Source organism: Pleurodeles waltl, chromosome 12, assembly GCF_031143425.1.
Source record: "Pleurodeles waltl isolate 20211129_DDA chromosome 12, aPleWal1.hap1.20221129, whole genome shotgun sequence".
Taxonomy (NCBI): Eukaryota; Metazoa; Chordata; class Amphibia; order Caudata; family Salamandridae; genus Pleurodeles; species Pleurodeles waltl.
In genome coordinates this window covers 566,851,042-566,869,858 of record NC_090451.1, presented here as the reverse complement: position 1 = coordinate 566,869,858, position 18,817 = coordinate 566,851,042, and the positions used below count along the sequence as shown (strand labels likewise).

General features: G+C 42.2%; 1 protein-coding gene across 1 annotated transcript in view; it reads right to left on the bottom strand.

The window, feature by feature from the left end:
• The window catches only part of LOC138268219 (FH1/FH2 domain-containing protein 1-like), a 1,001,023-nt gene that overhangs the window by 176,192 nt on the left and 806,014 nt on the right, over positions 1 to 18,817 (bottom strand). Inside the window, exon 20 of the mRNA XM_069217669.1 lies at positions 4,693 to 4,885. Within this exon, the coding sequence (XP_069073770.1) occupies positions 4,693 to 4,885 (193 nt within the window). The remainder of the gene's footprint in view (positions 1 to 4,692; positions 4,886 to 18,817) is intronic.

Genomic DNA, 18,817 nt, shown 5'->3' with positions numbered 1-18,817 from the left:
TTTTCAGCAGCCACAAGCAGGTGCTGCTTTGTTGCTCCATCCGCTATGCAGGTGATGTGCCAATTTCCCAGCCGTGATGCAGGCGGTGCGTCAATTTGTTTTTTGCCCTTGTGCAGGTGGTGCATCAAATTTGTCCATACACGGCTCCTGTGAGTGGATTTCCACCTTGCTTCCTACAGCTTCACCTTTCAAGGGCCCAGGGACTGGTTAGGTACCACTTAGCAGGGTAGGAGTCTCAGCAGAGAGTCCAAGTGCTGGCAGAGGAGGTCTTTGATGACCTTCAGACTTCAAAACAGGAGGCAAGCTCAATCCATGCCCTGAAGACACCCTAACAAGGAGGAACATACTACAAAGTCCAGTCTTTGTCCTCTCTCAGGTAGAAGCAGCAGCTGCAGGCCAACCAAGCAAAGACCAGTCATAGGCAAAGGGACAGGAGCTCTTCTCCTTGGAAGAGGTTCTGCTTAAATCCCAAAGTAATCTAAAAATCTGGGGTTTTGGGTCCACTACTTATACCCCTTCCTCTCTTTGAAGTTGGCAAACTTCAAAGGAAAGTCTCTGTTGTTCACAAGTTCCTGCCTTGCCCAGGCCTGGCACAAGACTCACACCAGAGGGTTGGAGACTGCATTGTGTGAGGGCAGGCACAGCCCATTCAGGTGTAAGTGTCAGCTCCTCCCTCCACTCTAGCCCAGATGGCCCATCAGGATATGCAAGCTACACCCCAGCTCCCTTTGTGTCACTGTCTAGTGAAGGTTCAAAAACAGCACAACTGTCAGTCTGACCCAGACAGGGAATACACAACCAGTCAGAGTCCGGAATGGCTTAAGCAAGAAAATGCCCACTTTCTAAAAGTGGCACTTTACCAAAAGATGTATTTTTAAATTGTGAGTTCAGAGACCCCAAACTCCATCTCTATCCACTCCCAAAGGGAAAATGCACTTAAGTAATTTAAAGGCAGCCCCCATGTTAGCCTATGAGAGAGATAGGTCTTGCAACAGTGAAAAACAAATTTGGCAGTATTTTACTGTTAGGACATGTAAAAACACACCACTACATGTCCTTTCTTTAACATACAATGCACTCTGCCCATGGGGCTACCTAGGGCCTAACTTAGGGGTGACTTACATGTACAAAAAGGGAAGGTTTGGGCCTGGCAAGTGGGTACACTTGCCAGGTCGAATTGGAAGTTTACAACTGCACATACAGACACTGCAGTGGAAGGTCTAAGCCATGTGTACAGGGCTACTCATGCGGGTGGCACAATCAGCTCTGCAGTTCCACTAGTAGAATTTGATTTACAGGCCCTGGGCATCTCTAGTGCACTTTACTAGGTACTTACTAGTAAATCAAATAGGCCAGTCACAGAAAAGCCAATTACACATACAATTTCCACCAGGGGCACTTGTAGCTTAGCACTGGTCAGGAGTGGTAAAGTGCCCAGAGTACTAAAACCGGCAAAAACAAAGTCCAGCACACAGTCAAAACATAGGAAGCAGAGGCAAAAAAGACAGGGGAGACCACGCCAAGGATGCCAGGTCTAACAGTCTCAACTGAGGGTAGCTGCAATTCTAGTGCCTCAGGATCACCAGTGCAAAAGAGGCACGCTCTTCCACTGATGGCCCAAGTGGTGTGTCAAGCTCTGTCTCATTCAAGGTGTCAAACCCACTGGCATTTTGGAAATTAATATATAAAGCTTCCTCAGTATAGTGAGTGTGGGGTGCAAGTCATCACCATCATTATACTCAACATTTTTTGTGCTCTCTGGTCTGATAAAGTACGTGAACAAGAACCAAAGAGATAATGGAGCCTCTGCTGGTGGGTGCGACGTGAAAGGGACACTGGGTTAGAATCAGGGAGCACAATGACTGGTTGCCCTTTTGTTGTATCATAGCGTGACATCATTCAGAATGAAGCTAAAGTCAGTTTGGGGTAGGACACTGGCGCTGGCTCTGGATCATCATCTTGTGTCAGTGGTGTTGGCACCAGTGATGGGGTAGCGGCAAACAGTGTGCATCTCTGGGCCAGAAAAGAAGTCTCTTCCAGGACTGGTTAGGGCCAAGTAAGGGCTTCTAAAGAGGCAGATGATGCTGGATAAGGATCTGCTGCCTGTACCCCGACTGGGGGCCCTGCACCTTCACTGGCCCTGAAAGTGCACCAGTGAGAGGTAAAAGCACACCCAAAATTTGCAGCATGGCTTCCTTGAAGGCCTTGATCTGCTGGGAGATCAACAACAATCTGAGAAATTTGGGGCATATTGGGGCCAGCTGAAGAATTGGTTAGGACCTCAAAGGGGGTGCAAATGACATCTTGACACCCCCACGCCTTCTCTTTGAAGTCAGACCAGGTGGATGGAGTTGAGCCTTGCTTCACTTTCTTATGCTTGCCTTAGACTTGGACTTCCCAGAGGACTTTGAATGTTAAGTTAAGCAGTCACAGGACCAAAATTTAGAGCGTGAACAGGGCCTACACAAAGGCCACAATTACTTCTAGTGTTCGTAGACATACAGCTTCACCTGCCGACCTTGGATCGCATTCCGATGCACAACAGCATACTTATCGCATAGAGTCAAGTCTCCAGCGCAGATACCAAAGACATGCACTATGTGTGTCTGTGACTGACATCTACTGCTGCAGTCATGGCATGGCTTAAAACATGAAGTTTTGGATAGGAACACTGTTCCCTAGTATACTGAAATAGTTTCAGATGTCAGTTGAAAAACAACAATTTTGGGAGCATAGCTCTGAATTAGAGTATGAAGCCATGGAAAGAATGGATCTAAGGTCTGCGAGCAAGGATTGTGCTAATACGCAGCTCTGCTCAATTCCAGGACAGGGCTGTGTGGAGTCAGCATAAAGCCATACGCCACCAGCTAGTGGTACATCGGAGAACTGCTTTGAAAATATTTTCCAGATCCGGTATGGTACGTGAGAAGGATTTTAAGGTAAGGAAGCTGAAGTTAGAAGTATCCATCGGAAAACGTATGTTTATGTGTGCTGAACAGAATGACTTTCAAATGCTCATATCAATTTACTGTTTTTAACAACTGGCAAAATATCACACAACCTGAAATACATCCAAGACCACGCCACATTGTTTATATTCTGCATGACACCCTTCCCAAAAATTTGGTAGGGTATGAAATCCTCTGTGTTTATGTTTCTTGCTTGTTGTAATGATTACCATGGCAGGGACAAGTGCACTGTTTATCTATAAATGCAGCAAGTGTTTCCACACCAATTGCCAGTTTTCATCATTCAACTATTTCCAAAGACATTGGGACCCCTGCACTTTGGCTGGCTGTACCCCGATTTCCACAGAGCCATCTTGTACATGGGATGCAATGCCTGATAGACATAATCATATTAGATCGAGGGCATCTTTCAGACACACTTGATTTCTGGAAGCCTCTCAACATGATATTCTCTGTAACTCAACACAGCAGTAGTGGCGTTAGAAAGAGAGAGCTTATTTATAACTCTATGTAATCATCAAAAAACCACTGAGAAAGGTAAACCCTGTTAGCAGAAAATGTAACTTTAATGACGTTTATTGAGCATAAAAAATAGATTGGTACTAATAAGTGTAACAACCATCTAAAGTAAGGAATGTAATTCTGATGGATGAGGGGATGAGGAACGAGGCTATGCTATGAAGGTAAATTGTGTATAAAAGCTTCAAAACCAGATAAAACATAGAGGTCAAAGTTTTCTGGTCAAGTACACTCTGCTCATCTCAGTGCCTCCATAAGGATTTTTGGGGCCAGTGGAAAACAGTTTACAGCCACATTTTCAGAACAACTTTGAGTTTGTTACCTATTTCCAGCAATAGCAAGCCCTTGTGGCGTCAAGCACTACTTAAGTATGTTAAGCTTTCATAAATGAGGGCATGAAAAATCACATGAAAGCCAAATTCTACCAACAGAAAGCTTCAACAAGCACTGATAATGCTATTTTGTTTGCAAGTGGATCTCTATTTTTTGACTTGCAACAACACTTTACCTGGAATTTGGAAACATACCAAGCAGACTGGAGACGCAGGTGGATAAAGAATTATTGGTAAAGTTTTGAAGTGAGGTAGAGAGAGCTACAGATATGAAAATGTGGAGAGTCAGGTGGAGTAGCAGGGATAAGACGAGGAAATACAAAATATAACAAAATAGGTGAGTTAGAGTGATTTAGAGGAATGCAGATGTAGATAAGTGAGAGAACTGTGGTGAGCTAAAGGGGCAAAATGAGAAATGAGCTACAGAAAGGCAGGTCATGTTAAGAGAGTAGTGAGGAAGAGAGAAAAATAGAATAGGGGGTTGTAGAGAGTTGAACAAAAGAGAAGTCAGGTAGAGGAGGTTGTTAAAAAGGTAGAAGGTGGGTGTAGAAGAGAAGGTGGTGAATTAGAGAGTCGTCTAAAGAGAGGTGAGTTAGTGAGGGTGAGTTGCATTAGAGGAAATACAGACAAAAATGAGAAAATAACTTTGTAAAGAGTGAAATAAAGAGAAATAGGTGGATAGAGGGGCAGGGAGAAAGGAGTAAGATTGTAAGAGCTGTGAGAGAGGTACAGAGGCAGAAAGACAGGAGAGACAAGGAAGTAAATAAATAAGGCAAAGTGAATGGTTAAGTAGTGAGAAAGTGATGAGGTGGTGAGATGTACGGTAGTGAACAAATGAGTTTGGAGAGGAGGACAGCAAGAGTGGTCTTCACCTCTGTGATCAGTCTCCCTCGTGTCTTGCTCCTCTCTCTGTATTGCACTCTTTTTTGAATCTGCTGCAGTACCCTCTCCCTGGTCGTCCTGTATTCGAGGGCAAATTCACTGATCACTTTGCAGAACTTGGTCACTTTCATCTCTCGCACAGCGTTCGGTGTATAACCCATATAGAGTAAAAAAGAGTGAAATCTAGAAAAAAAAAACAAGATTTGTTAAAAAAAACAAAAACTTAGAATTTAAACCATCAAAAGGTTTACCCACTTTGTTTTTACACTGTTACGTTATTTAATGTTCATTTAACAGCATACCAATTTAGAGATGGGGACCAGCTTTATTAGACCAAATGGTGGAACCACATTCAACAACATTGTAGAAACACTCTTGCCAGCGTTTCTAGGCCAGCCATCAAGTTGTCAAAAGCTCGAACTGCATGTCTTTAATCTATTTGTTCAAGGAATAGGTAGGAAAAAAAGATATATGCTCCCAAACACAAAATACTGCAAAAAGGTTCAGCTACCTACTTGAATGTGAAACTTGAAACTACCCGAGGTGAATAAATAGTGATCCAAATCTTGACCTCTAGAAATCCACAAAACCAGCAAAACTAAAACGTTCAATAAACTCTCTCCAGTCAAACTGCAAGACTTTAGAGTTACCTACACCGTGTGCTGGAATATCTAAATAAAGGCTGGGCACTTTTACGTCCACTTTAAAATGATTTTTGTTTCTCAGTCCTACCACTATCACATCTTTCTCTCTATCCCATTTGTACTGTCGTGTTTTAATTGTAAAGAGTGTTCTACTGTCATGTGACCAGGTCTGTGCTAAACTAATACCTTTAATAACTAAAGTCTCGAGGGACCCACAAGAAGGACCCAAATATAAACAGAACTGAGGAGGAACGTAAGGGGGGCAGAAAATCTAACGGACCACCTAAACCCAGATGGTACGATATTTATTTATCTTAAAAAATGAGGCCCTTGATCATTCAAACTATGCTTCTGTTCTGTGGTTTGGTCTTCAAATTACATTTCTGGCTTTGATTATTAAAGAATAGAGTTGGGATGAGGAGCCAATCCCATCACATAGAAAGACCATTCTCAAGAATAAAAAATTCAAACTGCATTTTTTTAAATTGCTTTTAATGAAAAATAATTAATATGTAATGGATATGCCTTCCAACTCAACAGCCTATCATACAAAGATGCATCAAGAAACAACATAGAAGAAATTCACAACATAATTGTGTCCGCACCACCAATTAGATTGAAGCAAAATTTGCTATAGCAAATAATTTCAGGTAGTGTTCACTTGTATCAGGATAGGCAGAAGATGTGTAGCCTCAACCTCTCCAAAATCCTACGGTGCCTGGAGGCTTTGGCCCTTGCTTAGGTAAGTCTAAAGTAGTAAGGAGCTTTTGCTGGCAGAAACAGTAGATATGAATGTGAGAATGGGACCCTCAAATCAGCCAATGGCAACTGGGGTGGGAAACATCTATAATTGAAGAGGCATGAGAGGGAGGGGAGAGGGAGGGAAGAGGCAGATGAAGGAGCAGGAACCTCTGGCTACTGCACAGCAACACACCACAAAGCCTAACTGCACTGGGGGGGGGCGGAGGAGCAGATGAACACCCGGATCATTATCAGCCCTCTCTATAGATGTACAAACGAGCATCTTTAATAAAACTCACAAATCCACCCTGAATGACAATTCACTGACTTGACATTGCCATCATCTTTCATGATCCTCTTTGTCATCAGTCGTAACACTCTGCACCATGACATGAACATCAAATGAGTTGGTTATGACGTCCAGAGGAGTACCTTCCTTGGACAATAGCCGTGAATGAAAAAGAGAAGCTATTGGTGAAGCAGGGGCATATTGTGCTGGACCAGGGAGGGGTAAGGGCATGTGATGGCAAATCTCAATGATAAGAGATTTTTCTCCATTTGACCGTTTTCTCTTTTATAACCTTTATTAGCTTCCCTCCCCACCCTCAAGGCATCCTGCGATAATCATGCTAATGACACAGAGGATGTAATAGTTCTGTCACATAAGGGTCGTGGGTCTTCCAAACTAGCCTTTCTCACTATATGAGTGCACCTGGGCTTGGATGCATCTTAAATTAACACTGAACCCCTTGTAAAATTAGGCCATATTTGCAGAGCTCAACACTTATCTGAAACCATTTTCTGCTTTCTCCAAGCTGCCCAATTCAGTCAATAACCAGCAATCCTACTTTATCATAAACGTCCCTTCAAAACGTAGTTGTCAGCAGTCACAAAAGTCAAGTGCCTCCACTTCTGAACTTTGAGAAGGTTTTTTTTAACGTGGCCTTGCCTCATACCATTAGTGCAGTGACTGCCCTGGTGTTAGACTGTGCAAACTGAGTATATCATCGACTTGTCGAACAAATGTGATAGCACTTGCAATGGTTTCGGAATGGGAGTCTGTTATATCTGTTTAAGTAGTCAAATGTAATCTGAAGCTGTATGGAATCTTCACTATGGAGATTCCAAGAAGAGAATGTGAGAAGCGAGTTCGTTGGGACATTGAGCGGAGGCTGGGACGTTTTGTCTTGATAAGTTATCTTAATGTGAGTTGAATAAAACAAGGACAGCTACTCTATGCCTGCTGAATATCTTTTCAACACTGGCGACGAGCGGAGAAAAACCTTTCCTATGCGTGGAAACGGCATCCCAACTCCGACGCAACACTTCTGTTGTTGATAAGCCATCGTTTCTATTCCCAAACATAGTGTTTCCTGATGACGGTGAGACTTTGTGTCGCTTTCTTTCTACAATTTCTGCGTTAGTTAAACATGCTTAAGCTAATCTTGCGGACTGTCCATGATTTATTGTTTTATTTTAATGGTATCCTGGCAACACGTCACTGCGGTAGCGTCCTTCTCTGGTCTGACGTGGCAGTCTCCTAGCAGCCCGTTATTCGGGAAGATGCCATCGACAGCTTATACATACGTAACTAATACGTAACTCGCCTTTGATTTTCAAAACCACATGTGAAAGACGCTGAGACAAAATGTTGCTGCTGCTCTGGTGAGTGAAGCCCAGTTAAAAGCAATTCAGATACAAACCAAATACATCCAGAAAATGGCGGCCAAACCAGTTGACTTTGTAGCTCTATGATCTATGTGCTGTGTGAATCTTGTACACTACTGTGCTCCCTTTCACCGACAGACTGAAGCTGGGCACATAGTTTTTTTTCTCGCTCAAGAGAACTGCTGAGCTCCACAGCTCTTACTCTTTCAGCTTCAAGGATTACCTGAGACTCTGCATTTCTACTTCGCTCTTGAGACAACTGAGCCTCATACAGCGTTTCTTGTGATTCTATTTTCTGATGTTCCATTAGGCACACTTCGTCTGCTGGCTGACATTTTTTTTTCTTTCTCTTCATTTCCGATTTCTAATTTTTTTTAATTTATTTTTTGTTGCATGTTGCCTGTCGTAATACTGCGACAGGCACACACTTACTACTTATTTACCCTGGGATTTTCCCATAGGATTTCTTACCTAATACTCATATTTTGTTAGATATATACGTTTCGGCTGTTTTTCAACGTTTATCATGCGGAATGTTGCAGCGCCTCCTTTCTTTCTTTTTCACTCCTGGGGAACCACTCATTAAGTGGGGAAAATGGAAGAAGGTATTTGAGAGGTACTCTAGGGTGTGTGGTACTTCACTGATTACAGAAAGGAGAACTGCGTTGTTACTACACTGTCTCGGAACAGAGGGTCAAGAGGGTTTTTGACCATCTTCGTGCTATTCCTGACAGTGAAGCTATCAGTCTGAATGAATACAAAATCTGCATTAGAAAGTTAGATTTATACTACTTACCGAAAGTTAGCACTATTTTGGAAAAATAATATTTTGGCAAAAGACATCAGTTTAAGATTGAGACTGTTGAGAATTACTTAACAGATCTAAGACGTTTAGCCTCATGCAAGTTTGGAGCGTCACTGGATGAAATAATTTGTGATCAATTCATGCTAGGGTGTAACATTGATGAAGTGGTATCACTTGCAAAGACAACTGAACATTCCTTGAGATGTGTTGAAGTGATGAAAACAATGGTACCAAGGATGTTAGCATTGTAAGAGGTGGTAAATCTAAATATAACAAGTCTATTAACAAAGAATCAACTAAAAATACTGTCAAAAAGAAATGTTACAGGTGTGGCAAAGAAGGCCATTTTGCAAATGATAAGTCTTGTCCAGCAATTAACAGTTCTTGCTTATTTTTTGACAATGTATATTTTAAGAAAATCTAAACAAACAGTTGATTCAATTGAGAGTCGGTCAGGTGAAAATAAAAATACTTCTGACTTTGTCTGTGGTCAGATAGTTTTACAAGTTTCTGATAATAATCTCAGTGGTCCTCTAGATTACATTTTCGTTGACGGGATCAAACGAAAGTACTATTTGATTCAGGCGCTAAAATCACTATAATTTCTAACTCATCTTATCAAAAGGAGCTCTTAGGAAATGTCAAGTTGTTAAAATCTGACATCAGACCATGTGCATATGGTGGTGAACCTATTGATCTGCATGGTTATTTTATAGGTCTGATTGAATACAATCAACGTTACACTTCAGGGAATATTTATGTTTCTAAAAAAGGTGACAGTATCTTAAGTTTGTGGCATCAGAAGGATCTAGGCGTGATGCTAGATCCTAACAGTTCTCCACCCATTATAGTAAAAGACAGACAAAGTATAAATAAGACTGATCAAGAAGTCTTCTCCTTTGATCTTTGAGCGGTCTTACACAAAGAGTTTATCAAGATTTTCAGTGCCAAGATTGGGTGTATGAAGGATATTGCCACAAAATCAGACTAGCTCCGGGGGCAGTACCATACTGCAGCAAAGTTTGCTGTGTTCCCTTTGCAGTGAGGAATGAGTTACAAAATGAATTGGGAAAGTTGAAGGATCAAGGTATAACTGAGGAGGTGGAAGGGACAGGATGGTTGGCCCCTATTGTGATCTTGAAGAAACGTAATGGCAGTATAAGGTTATGTGTGGGCCTCCGCAGGCTTAACAAGAGTGTGGTCGTTGACAAGTATCCTCTTCCTAATATTTTCAAATTGTTATCCATGTTGTCTAGGGTCAAAGTATTTTCTACTACTGAGCTGACTTTGGTCTATCACCAAATAGAGTTAGATGAATCTTGCAGGAATCTAACAGCATTCATTAAGCCATTTGGTACTTATAGGTTAGTCCGGCTACCTTTTGGTTTGATTTCTGCTGCCTCTGTTTTCCAGAGGGTAATGGAACGAATCTTGAAGGGCATTTGTGGAGTGTGTATTTACCAAGACGATATTTTAGTTTATGGCAATGACATGACGGAACACACTAGAAGACTCAGGAAGGTTTTGGAAAAAATCTCCGAACACAACTTGACCATCAAGGCAGAAAAGTGCAAATTTGCTGTTGACACTATTGATTATTTAGGCCACACTATTACTGCTGACGGCTTAATACACAAGAAAGATCTGGTGAACACTATTCAAGGTTAGACTTCCCCTACATAAAAATAGAAATTGATGCGATATCTAGGAATGGCTGAGTACTATAATAACTTTGTTAAAGATTTTGTCAGTTCCTGTTATAACATGAGACTCTTATTGAAAAGAGGGGTGAATTTTGCATGGAATGAAGAATGTGAAAGGGAATTCATAAAATTGAAGAAAAGTTTATCTGAAGCTCCGAAACTGAAAATCTTTGACCCTAACTTGCAGACTATCTTGACTACTGATGCTAGTGGGAAAGGTTTGGGAGCTGTGTTACAACAAGGTGGATTTGGTCCTGAGAACACCATTGCTTTAATTTCCAGACGCTTGAAAGGTGCCGAGAAGAAGTATTCAGTTATAGAAAGGGAGGCACTTGCAGTGTTTTGGGCCATTAAGAAGTTGAAACATTTTTTGTGGGGTGGTTCGTTCGTGGTAAGAACTGATCATAAGCCTTTGTGTGAAGTTTTCAGTTCAAAGGGTATTGAGGACGTATCAGGAAGAATGACCAAATGGATGGTAAACTTACAAGACTATGATTTTGCAGTAAGCTATGTCCCAGATTCAGACAATTTTTCAGCTGATGTTTTATCCAGACTTGTGCCATCTCATCTGATCAATCAGGGAGATGCTAGTTCAGGTGATGAGTTGGAATATTTTGAACAGGTATGTAAAGTAGATTTCGAAATCATATCCGAAGAAAGGTGGCATGAAGAAACTAAGGGGGTCATTACGACCCTGGCGGTCGGCGGAGAAGCGACGGTCTTACCGCCAACAGGCTGGCGGTAAAGATTTAGCAATTATGACCATGGCGGTTACCGCCATGGTCATCCGCCACTTCTCCGTTCCGCCCGCCAGTGGAGACGACCGCTGGGCTGGAGACCTGGGCCTCCAGCCCCGCGGTCGTCACAATACCGCCGGCGGTATTATGACCCGGCTGACCGCCATGGATTTCCTGGGGTTTAGAACTGCCATGAAATCCATGGCGGTAAGCACTATCAGTGCCAGGGAATTCCTTCCCTGGCACTGATAGGGGTCTCCCCCACCCCGAGTCCTTCCCCTACACCCCCCACCACCCCTGCCACCCCCAAAAGATGGCAGGACCCCCCCTCCCCACCCCTACCCCCAACATCACATCACTCATACACACCCGACACGCACGCAGGCACCACCAACACACATACCCGCACACACATCAACATACATGCCAACAGCCAAACACACAGTCATACACGCACACCCACATTCAGACATACACGCACACATCCGTACAGACATACTTACAGACATACACGCACTCATTTCCAAACACACAACACCCCCGCCAGCATACACGCAATCACACACCCCCTCTACATACACACACACACGCACACCCCCATGCACCCACACAACACCCCCCCACCCCCCTCCCCTAACGGACGATCAACTTACCTGGTCCGTTGATCCTCCGGGAGGGGACGGGATCCATGGGGGATGCTCCGCTGCCACCACACCGTCAACAGAACACCGCCACGCTGAATCACAGGACGTGATTCGGTGGGCGGTGTTCTGTTGACGTGGCGGTGGAGGTGGAGCAACCTCCACTTCCCCGCCGCCCGCAAGTATGGCTGCGGGCGGCTCTCCGTCTGAAAAAGGACGGAGGGCTGCCAGCAGTCATAATACGCCGAGCGGAAAACCGCCACCACTGGCGGTCTTCAGCACGGCGGTCCCTCGGCGGTCTTCTCAAAAGACTGCCGAGGTCAAAATGACCCCCTAAGTCTGACAATGTTCTAGTGGAGGTCATCAAGTTGGTGCAAGTGGGTTGGAGGAATAAGAATCAGGGGAGTGAAGAGTGTAGGTCTTTTTGGAGTGTAAGATCAACTAGCGGTGGATCGTGACTTGCTGCTGAGGGGAACAAGATTAATTCCTCCTACTAGTGAGAGGAATCTGTTGATTGATCAGGCACATGTTAGCCATATGGGCATTATGAAAACTAAAGAAAGATTACGATCTTCTTACTGGTGGCCTGGCATGGATACTCAAACTGTAAGGGGGGTACAAGATTGTGTACAATGTGCCATTAGTGAGAAAGCCATGAAACAGAGAGTGCAACCAATGGTAATAAGGGATAAACCAAAAGGGCTATGGCAGGATATTGCCTTGGACATTTTAGGTCCCATTTATGATGAGAGTTCGGTTGAATATATCATTGTGGGTGTTGACATGTTTTCTAGATGGCCTGAGGCATGTTTTACCAAAAGCATTGAAACCGAAAAGGTCATAAGGTTTCTGAAAGATATGATTACCAGGGAAGGCATTCTTTTCACAATTCTTCCTGATAATGGTGTTCATCTGGTTTCCAAGGAAATTGAAGATTTCTTGAAGGGGTGCGACATAAAACATAAATTGTGTGCTTTGTATCATCCTGAATGCAATGGTATGGTTGAGAGATTTAACCGTGTTATTAAAGAGACCATCACCATGGCAAAGAACAGTCAGTTAAATTGGAAACAGGAAGTTATTAAAAAGGTTGGAGTGTATAGGCACACTCCACATTCAACTACAGGCCAAACACCATTTGTTTTATTTAAAGGCAGGCGTGGCAGTACGATTCTTGAACCTAATTGGGTAAATAAACGTTTGTGTGATAAGAGTAAAGATGTGGTTGATGAAAATTGGGAATATAAAGTGCATGAAAATGCATTAAGGAGTAAAGTGCATTTGATAGAAAGAAGTCCGTAAAGAAGACCGTGGTTAATATTGGTGATTTGGTCATGATAAAAAGTCCTTCTGCTAAGTATGGGGGGAGAAAGTTATCATATCCAATGAGATTGTTGAAACTTTTCACCAATGCTGTGAAAACTGATGATAACCGTATATGGAATTTGAATAGGGTGGTAAAAGTTTGTGGTAACACTACAGATATAGGAAAAGCTGGTGCATGGCATAAAGGAACGTTTGGAACTACAAATGATGCAGCTTTAAGAAGATTGAACAGAAGTGTCAAGCTTCCCTCACGTTTAAAGGACTACAATGTGATGTGAAATGTAGTGTTAAAAGTTTCTCTATGTGTATCCATTCAATGTTTTTTTGTTTGTTCATTGTAGGTAAATCTTTGCTTTGTGTCATGGGGGGGAAAGATGTGTTATATCTGTTTAAGTAGCCAAATGGAATCTGAAGCTGTATGGAATCTTCACTATGGAGATTCAGTGAAGAGAATGTGAGAAGCAAGTTTGAGGAGACGTTTGGACGTTGAGCAGAGGCTGGGACGTTTTGCCTTGATAACTTATCTTAATGTGCGTTGAATAAAACAAGGCCAGCTACTCTACGCCTGCTGGATATCTTTTCATCAGAGTCCCTGGCTCCTAATGATCTTAAAACTGGCAAAAGATCTTTATATTTTTAATTTGTTCTCAATAATGGTCACCTGTGACCCTTTGTATAGACTCAAAGGCATATGAAGCCTGTACTGATTATGTAAACCGGCATGGGGCTATTCACAAAGATAAGTTACATTTGTGAGTAATTTACACCTGTAATTTTGCCCTTACACCTTTGAGTAAATTTGCCACTTTTGACTATTTATAAAATTTGAGTGTAAAGTTACTCGAACGTGTAGACTTACATGACCCCACCCCTTGGAAAAGGGGGTGGAGTCTAACTTACAAAAAAAACAACCAGTAGTAAGTTTTGCAACACACTTGGATAACCTCTGTTACTGCACCATCCTCCAATAAAACCTAATTGAAGAAGGGCCTCAAAATGTAAACCCCATAGCAAATATTGTTACTTTAAATTCAATTATTTAAAGTGGCTAAAAATATAAGTACATTAAATTTAATGTAAAAACATATACAAATAGTACATATTTTTAATAATTGTTTTTCCATTTTAAAATTAATGTAACAATACATTTTATTAAAGTATAATAAAAATACTTTTAATTCATGTATAGGTTTAGTTTATTGGTTTGGCTTTCAAATTGAAGCCATACAATATACAATAGATACTATAAGAAGAGTAAAAACACTTCTACAAGTTCTATTGTCTTATTGCATTTGATGACAATGTCATATATATAATACAAAAACAATCAACTAATATATATGGATAAAAAAGATCGGCTACTATATATAAAAACTGAGCCTATCACTCCTGCTATCTCAATACACTATCTACACTATGACCTCCTTACTCTTTCTCCTTGGGCTATTAGATATGGGCATAAAAAGTTAATGATTACCCTACTAGCCAGGCACTGTATACCATTACCTCACTTCAGAAAAAATATACTTAGACAACCTTTGCTGTACAAACACAATTAAGAAAATAATACTTTGATTCATAGATAAAGCAGACCCACTAGGCAAATACAATTTGATTCTTTTTCTTCTATATTGCAAATGCTTTTGGCTGCAAATCTATTAAAAATCGTGTTAGACTCCTGGTTCAGCTCTAATGCTTGGGAGATTTCAAACTTCTTAAATAGTCAAATTATATACAAAGCAAGTTAAAATCTCATGGTGGTTTCCTTCAGTACATTTCATGGACACAATGCATTTACCTCGTGTCTCACGCGTCAAGTGATTCCAGAGACTTGCACAGGATTATAATGTCGTCAAAGACAATGTAATGGCTACCAAGTGTGTATTGTGGCCACAAACAGCAGCTCGAGCCTCAATAACTAGGCTCAGTTTAAGAATTCACATGAAAGACAGTATTATTAGATGTAGGTCTAATCATGCAATTGCGGCCATGCAGCTTTCCAAGCTTTAAGCATCCTCTAAAGAACCATTCAATGTTGATATTTTCCATGTTACACGGTTTCCCAGGTGGGTCAGATTTGCAATTTTGTAAAAATATAAGGTTTAATTTTAGTTTGTTTTCTAACCTGCTAATTGCGACAGGACTTACAGTTTTACTACCTTTTCATATTCACATTTCCATTGATCACCCACTCTACAATTGTAACCATTTACATTGCTACAGGGATTTTGCCACTGAACATTTTTCCTGTTTGGCTTCACAATAAGTTTAGCCGTCTAAAGGATGCATGATGTTTCTAGGTCTTGCTCATGCTCAAGCTTAATTTTCAGGACAATGGTTAGAGTGTCATGGTCACTTTCAATTCTCCTCATGACGCTCCTATCAGCAACAACATGCCATGACTCCACATTAAATAATATATAATCAGGCATACTTGCCTGCTCTAAATGTGCATTGCCCAATCGGACATAGTTCGTCCATTTAGAAAGCACAGCTCATTGCTAAGTAACAATTCACTCAGTAGGCCACCATCCCTGGTGACGCCTACCTTAATGGCATCAAGGTAAGGAAGACACCACACCGTTGCTTGTTGTGCATCTGGTCTACAATGCTGTCTGCTCTAGTATTAAAGTCTCCACAGAATATTATGATGTGGGCACTTCCCTCCCTTTTGAACATGTCCCCAAGGCTGCGGAAATAATTGTGGACACTAAAAGTACAATTCTCTAGCTCTTTAATATTATCTGAAAAGTATGTTAGGTTTCCTGGTGGGAGACAGCAATTTCAAATAGCGGTGGGAGCCAGACATTGAAAATAGCAACAGTTCACGTGTCATTAAAGTCTCTTAGATACTGAACGTAATTATTTTAAGGTTTACCAGTTTTACCGCACAAATATTGTTTGAGACTCAAATTGCAAGACCACCCTTTGGTCTACCTCTCACTTCCCTCACTGCTTTAATACTAAATGTGTAACAGTCGAGTTCTAGATCCTCTAATGCCCATGTTTCCTGAAAGCAGCAAATACTGTAGGATTTAATGAAAGTAGTCCAGTCAATATCTTCCAGTTTCAATCTCATCCTGCTATGTACCAGCATAATAACCATCTAAACCTGCTCACTTTATGAGTGGGTTACAATTCCTACATATGTGTCTCTTCTGGCCCAGGTTGATGGCACTAGGTATTAGTCAGTGGCTATAGACGGTTGTATACGCTGCTCGCAGATTGGCGGGGGGCAATAACATTATATATGTTTGTGTCTCAGGGGTTGACTGTGGTCAGTGATAATGCCTCAGCCGCCTCAATGAAATAGATAATTTCTCTTAGACTCTGGCTGGCCTTGCCAGGCTGTGCACAAGGACCCCTGGCTGATCTCAGTATTAAACTTGATGTGGGTCGTGGTGTCTTGGTTGGTGAGGAGACTTTGCTAAACATGAATTTTCAAATAAAGATATGCAAGGTTCTGGTTCAGAGTCTGCAATGATACCACATCTCACCAGGGTCTCATTTTATTCTAGTATTCTAGTATTGCTTCTACCAGGTAGATGCCAGACCACCAGGTTATCATCATTTCTACTTTATCCACTAAAGGATTAGAAATAAAGCCTGTCCTATGTAAACCGTATGATTATTCATCCAATAGACTTGGTAGTGATTTGAGCACTTGTTTGGCTGGCTCGATTTAGCATAGCTTGATGGCCCATAGACTGATAAGTAGGCATAAACAGTACAACTTTTTTGTTTTTATTAGCAGTAACCGCCAGACCTTTCAGGCATAGGTTTGAATTATCTGTAGGTCTATAGTGCTTATGCATATGTGTGTGGGGGTCACTGCTAGGAACCCTATAGGGGAGTCGTGCGTCTTGAGTTTTTATTAATATAAGCACTTAAGTTGGGCAACATTTGAGGGTCAATATTATGTTGCCTTTATATCCAAGCAGAATTCTTGCACATCTGACCAAACACAGCTATACAAGGAATTAGTGATACTGCTGTACACATGATGGTTGGCTGTGACTAATTCTCGTCTCTGATTCACATGTCGATGATTTGGTGCAACAATATTTACAGTAACTCCTATGGGGGCTTTCAATGTTACAAATTCATTGCATGCTTCGGGTCTGGCTGTTTCTGGGTTGACACTGCTTCCACAAGAGTGGAATAGAGTGGAATAGTAAGGCAATGGATAGTCGGAGGTTTGAAGCGCACTACAGTGGAGGCATCAAAGGAACAACTGTCAACTATGATAGGATGGAATTTTGGCAGGGCTAATGAAAATATTCGCTGCTGCTCTTCTATATTACTGGCTTGATGGTCATTAGAGATGGGGCTCACCAGTGGTGGTGGTGATCGAACCTGTGCTGTTAGATCCCTTAACCCCATAGTAATTCTTTGAACATGTGTATGAACCTTGCATGATGCATCACATTTCAAAGGAAGGAGCACTGATGTAACTGGGTTCTCAGAAGCCGTTCGATCTTGTTCCTAAACAGCAGGAAGGCCCTTCAAGTGCATGAGGATACTGCATGGCTCACAACAGTCACAGCACCTTTAGCAATGGAATCTTTGTAGATTGTAGTAGGCTGTGAGCCAGAAAGATGTGGTACCAATTTCTGACTGTGCATCTAGTACTGTTGTCTTTAGGACGTTCTTGTAGGTAGCAGACATGGTTGTAAATGTAGCCCTGCTGCATCTCATGACAGCAGAAGGATCTAATAATATTACATCATGTTTTAGATACTACTCCACACATCTAGATGCTCTCAGTTTATGTCAGAGAATGTTGTTTTTAATTGATGGAGCATCTTTGTCCTTTTGTCGGGTGGCCATTATGATTTCCACATATGACAGCCATGGGGTGCTGGCTGTAGACCGCACTGGGACCGCCTTCACTTGAAATGGCGGCTCTCTGCCCTTACCCCCTTTGCCAACCACTACTGTCAACAATGAAACTAGTCCCTTGACCACCTGTGATCACAACACTAGAATGCCTAGGAAAAGGGTTCAGACAACAGTGGTTGCACAACCCAGTGGCACGAGCACACCCAGATGGTCCAGCAGTGCAGAACTGCAATAGCACTGCTAACATAAGAGTCGGCTCAGCGACAGTGCCCTAAGAGCCACAAGTGCTGCTGGCACACTCAGAAATCTTCCCTACACTCTGTGGCCTCAGTCATCATGCCCTCGGTGTCTTTGTTGCCAACAAGATTAGCAACAGCAGCTCAGGGCAATAGTTTAAACAAATGCTCAATAAATTTAATATTAGCTTGACTGTTAGTTCCAATAATAGCTTTATCTGTGAGCTATGTACGCAACCACAATTAACGCCACAGTTAGTACCACTTCAGACCTGTGATGACAGGCACCAAAACACACAACCATTTGTGGGCGCAAGGACTGTAATGGAATTCAGTGGCTCCCATTGCGGCACAGGGGTAACCGATAATATCCTGCCTGAGATAATCGAGTGTCTGGAGTGACAGGCACAGCAGCACAGACAAAAGGCAAGTCTAGCAGTGTGGGCAAGTGTAAAGGTCAGTCTGAAGGGTAGGAAAGGATAAAGACAGAAGCAAGTGCCAAAGCACAAGCTGCACAGTTCCTACACCAGACGCCACATGCCTGGCACCCATCCCCCCGCAACACCAAAGGTGTGGCTCAATCAAGCAAGTACGTAGACCACCGCAAGGTTATATCACAGGGGAAGAAGGGTCTACAGCAACAGATGGGTAGGGGGGCAGCAGGGTCAGAAACAAAAAGGTGGCCACACCAGAAAAAAGGGAAAGGTGGGGCTATGTCAGTGCTTGGCTCAGTATAGCAAGCGAGCCTCCCACGTATACTGGCTCAACCTGT